At 42.0% G+C, this 4,381-nt stretch overlaps 1 protein-coding gene across 1 annotated transcript in view; it reads right to left on the reverse strand.

Moving 5' to 3' along the window:
• Positions 1-324: 324 nt before the first annotated feature.
• Positions 325-4,381, reverse strand: part of slc30a6 (solute carrier family 30 member 6) — a 129,405-nt gene continuing 125,348 nt past the window's right edge. The window contains exon 15 of the mRNA XM_037687155.1: positions 325-1,166. Within this exon, the coding sequence (XP_037543083.1) occupies positions 561-1,166 (606 nt within the window). The 3' untranslated portion in view covers positions 325-560. The remainder of the gene's footprint in view (positions 1,167-4,381) is intronic.

Genomic DNA, 4,381 nt, shown 5'->3' on the forward strand with positions numbered 1-4,381 from the left:
AAAATGATAATAGCCCGTTTAAATCGATGGGCTAAAATTTATTAGTTTGATCCTCCAATTATATTTTAAATAAATGGTGAAAGTGTTTTAACAATGCTTTTTGTCTGAAGTTTGAATTTTGAAGCATTTTTATGTCAGAGTCAATGTTATAAACTCAAAAGTGACCATTTAAAAACAGTTCACTCTCTAATTTGACCAAGCTCATAAGTTAGACATTTTTTCCTCCATAATTATTTTCAGAGAATCATTTTCATCTTCTGACACAAAACAAGCAAACAAATGGTACAAAGAAGCTTTGACTTTTTTATTGTTGAATCTTGAATCCAGTTCTATAAATTATGTTTTTTACTTTCATAACTTGTTAAAAATGATATGAAAACTGAACTGTTGGTCCCATTGCCAGATAAATAAATACCACACTCTCCTACCGTTGCCCCTTAAACGATCAAACTTTCAGATTTTTCACCCAAAGTTTCATTTTTGTCCTGTTGTGAGAAAGTGCTGCAGTGCTGGCATGCCTCCTACAACAGGAATTGAAGCTCTGCAAAGTTTTAGAACCATTATGGTCTATACTGTCTGTTCTGTGACAAAAAGGCTGTGGGGTTGCTAGTGCCAAATCCGGCTGGGGCTGTTGAGCCTCCAAAGGAAGTCCTGTAGCTTTGAGAGGAAGAAAGTCCAAACCCAGTTCCAAGGCCCTGCACACCGAGTCCCAGCCCCACCCCGGGTCGCACCAGACTATGACCCATCATCCCCGTGTATGGCGCTGATCCATAGGTGAGGCCCAGACCTTCGTAGGGCCTGTGGGCTCTGTGACCTGGAGTGGGCAGCACCAGCGGCTGAATGTTCCTCCCAGGAGTGTCAAAGGAGAACTCTGGAGGAGGGCTGGTGGGTTTGGAGGGAGTTGACGTTAGCGGGTCGAGTTCTCCTCCAACTGAGGGGAACAAAACCGGAGGCAAAGTAGAGGATGAGGAGTAGCCTTCAGTAGGAAGCTGAGAAGGTGCAGCAGATGGGGAGGACAGTGTGTTGCTCAGAAGAGGTCGGGTCCAGTCATCTTTAAAGATCTGCACTGTCAGCGTGGAGACAAGCGGCAGCAGTCGGTTGGTGACGTGGGCCAGAACAAGCTGCTCGTTGGCATCCCGGCGGATCCGAACGTGGGCGGAGCCAGCCTGAAACACAAGTACACAAGAGTCCTTCATCTTTAAAATACAAAGAGACCAAAAACATTCAGATTCAGATAAAAACACACCAAACAACTTTCATTGGTATATTTTCATATTTGAAAGTGTGCATGTGGAGGTGGAGTGCTGTTGATCTCAACCAGTGATGTCATCAGGCAGTGGAATGAATACTCTTGAGAATCCCACCAGCACATTTACCAAGGAGGAAGTGGAGTCTGGGGGCTTTGGTGTGAGTTTGTCCAAACCCCAGGCTGAGGTGGCCATGGTATGGTAAATGGATTGTACTTCTATAGTTCCTTTCTATCTTATCAAGATACTCAAAGCTCTTTACAACACAATCTGTGCCCTCATTTACCCATTCATACAGCACTCTACTATATTTATACAAATACTAATTAGTGCTTTATCACATTCATACAGTGATGGAACACACATCAGAGGCAAGGAGGTGTTCAGTGACTTTCCCAGGGACACTTGGGAATGTGACTGCTGGTGGAATCGAACCCCCAACTCTTGCATTGGAGGACGACTACTCTAACCACTCAGCCACAGCCATATGTGAAGAGCTCAGCATTGGCAGGGCTCCAGGGTGGATGAGATCAACCTCGAGTTCCTCAAGGCTTTGGCTGTTGCTGGGCTTTCTTCATTGATTGAACCTTACAGAACTGTGTAGACATCAGGGGCAGTACTACTGGAGTGGCACACTGGGGTGGTGCCTCTCCTTTTCAAAAAGGGGCACAGGAGGGTATGTTCCAATTACAGGGACATCAGTCTCCTTAGTTAACCCAGTAAGGTCTATTCAGCTTTGATGGAGAAAAGAGTTTGATCGATGGTAGAACATTGGTCTCATGAGAAACAATGTGGGTTCTGTCCAGGCCCTGGAATACCAGAGCGGCTCTTTACTATTGAGAGGGAATTGCTGCCTTAAGTGGAGGAGTTCAAGGGTTTTGTTCAGAGATGGATGAATAGGGCGTGAGCGACAGATGGATTCCAGTATTATTTAGTCGGTACCAGTCCGTTGTTGCTAAGAGGGAGCCGAGTTGCAAGGTGAAAGTTTCTGTTTACCAGTTAGTCTACGTTCTTACCCTCACCTATGGTTAAAAAAACAAACAAAAAAAACAAAAAAAACAAACCCAAACTCTGGGCAGTGACTGAATGAATGATATTGCAGATACGGGCAGTCAAAATTATTTTTTTCTCTGCAGGGTAGCTGGGCTATTTAATCTGAATTAACTACAAACAAAAATGTGTTTTAAACATAAGCCTATAATGCACAGCACAAATAATTTATACCAACTGGTAGAACTGTGGTAGAGAGGTAATAGTTTGAACTTGTTTTGTAGCCACAGGGTCTATACACCTTGAAGTCATTGAGTCAATCATGAACTCCTCTGTAGGCCAAAGGATTCTAGTGACAAATGTGAGGCCATCTGTCCAACAGTTGAAGCTGGGACCAAACTGGGTCATGATGCAACAGAACAAAGATCCCAAACACATCAGCAGATATACAACCAAATGGCTGGGACAAAAAAAAATAGAATCAAGGTGTTGATATGGTCCAGACATCACCATGAATGAAATGGTGGCACTTGTAGAGAGCTGAGCAGAAATAAATATCTGCAGCCTTCAATGAACTGAAGTAATGAAGGAAAAAAGAGTGGGTCGAAATTCCTTAAACATGTGGGACTGATTAAGTCCTATAGAGCATGGGTTCTCAAACATTTTGGGTTCAGGGACCCCTTACAGAGGAGAAAGTTTCAGGGACCTCCTCAAAACCCTAACGTTTATTAAATAATTTTCTTCTAATTGTCTCTTTAATGCAATGGAAATATTTGTGCAATATAAATACTTAAGACCTGTTCTTTAATAGTGTTAATTCAATTTGTATATTTTTAAACGTGGTATTTTTCATCAAAGACATGATTAATTAACAAAAAATGTAATTTCGACTTCCAAAATTTACAGTTATGTGAAAATGAACAGTATCAAAAACCACTTTAAAACATTATCTAGTCACATAATGAACATAATATATGCATTGCCACTTTTTCAAATTGCTACAGAAAACTCTACATAAAACTGAACAGAATCAGAGCAGCACGGTGGCACAGTTGGTAGAGCTGCTGCCTCTCAGCGAGCAGGTTGCCCCGGTTCAAATCCCGGTCCGGGCACCTTTCTGGGCGGAGTTTGCATGTTCTCTCCATCCATGCGTAGGTTTTCTTCGGGTATTCCGGTTTCCTCCCACAGACCAAAAACATGCATGTTAGTCTGATTGGTAACTCTAAATTGTCTCTAGGTGTGAGTGAAAGAGTGAATGTTTATTTGTCTCCATGTGTCCCTGTGATGGACTGGAGACCTGTCCAGGGTGTCCCCCACCTCTTGCACAGCGATGGCTGGACATGGGCACCAGTGACCTCCGTGACCCAAAAAGGAAGAAGCGGGTAAAGATAATGGATGGATGAACAAAATCATAACAGCAGTAGTCAGACCAAATAACAGGGCTTAATTTGTAAACTGATCGATGCTGGAACATAAAAAGCACGTGGGTTAGTAGGGAGTCAGGGGGACCTCCCCCAGAAAAATTTGAATAAAGTAGATGCGATTTCCTGCATTTTGGTGTATTTTAACGGGTTGTTAAACATCTACGTGCTTTAAAAAATTAATAAATAAAATAAAATTTAGACCCCCAAGCACCGGGTTGCGAACCCCCGCGTGTCCAGGAACCCCAGTTTGAGAACCACTACTATAGAGAAGCACTACTGAGAGTTACTGCTGCTAAAGAAGTTTCAACAAGCTGCTGGATCAGGGGTGGTGGTAGTGTTGGCTTTGTTTGTAATACATAAAGACATAGGTTCTGTTGTGTTTTGTGCAAGTAATAGAACCTGGTAAAGAGTCTTCATATTAAATGTGGAATAAAATAAGCTGATGCAAGTAACAGGGTGAATCAGAGCAAACATTTTAGGTAAAATAATTTATTGTATTCATCATGTTTATTTAAAATTCAGCAAAATTAAACGGTTCAGTGTTTTTCATCTAAAACAGCACATTTATATTGACCTTTAACTTTAAAATTTGACCTTAAAGCACCCATGTGATTTCTTTGTTCCTTGTTTTTCTGTCCTAATGGGAACACTGAGATGTAGAAAGGACAGAAGCAGAGAGAGAGAGAGAGAGAGAGAGAGAGAGAGAGAGAGAGAGAGAGA

Source organism: Nematolebias whitei, chromosome 1 (genome assembly GCF_014905685.2).
Source record: "Nematolebias whitei isolate Nwh7 chromosome 1, NemWhi1, whole genome shotgun sequence".
In the NCBI taxonomy this organism is placed as follows: Eukaryota; Metazoa; Chordata; class Actinopteri; order Cyprinodontiformes; family Rivulidae; genus Nematolebias; species Nematolebias whitei.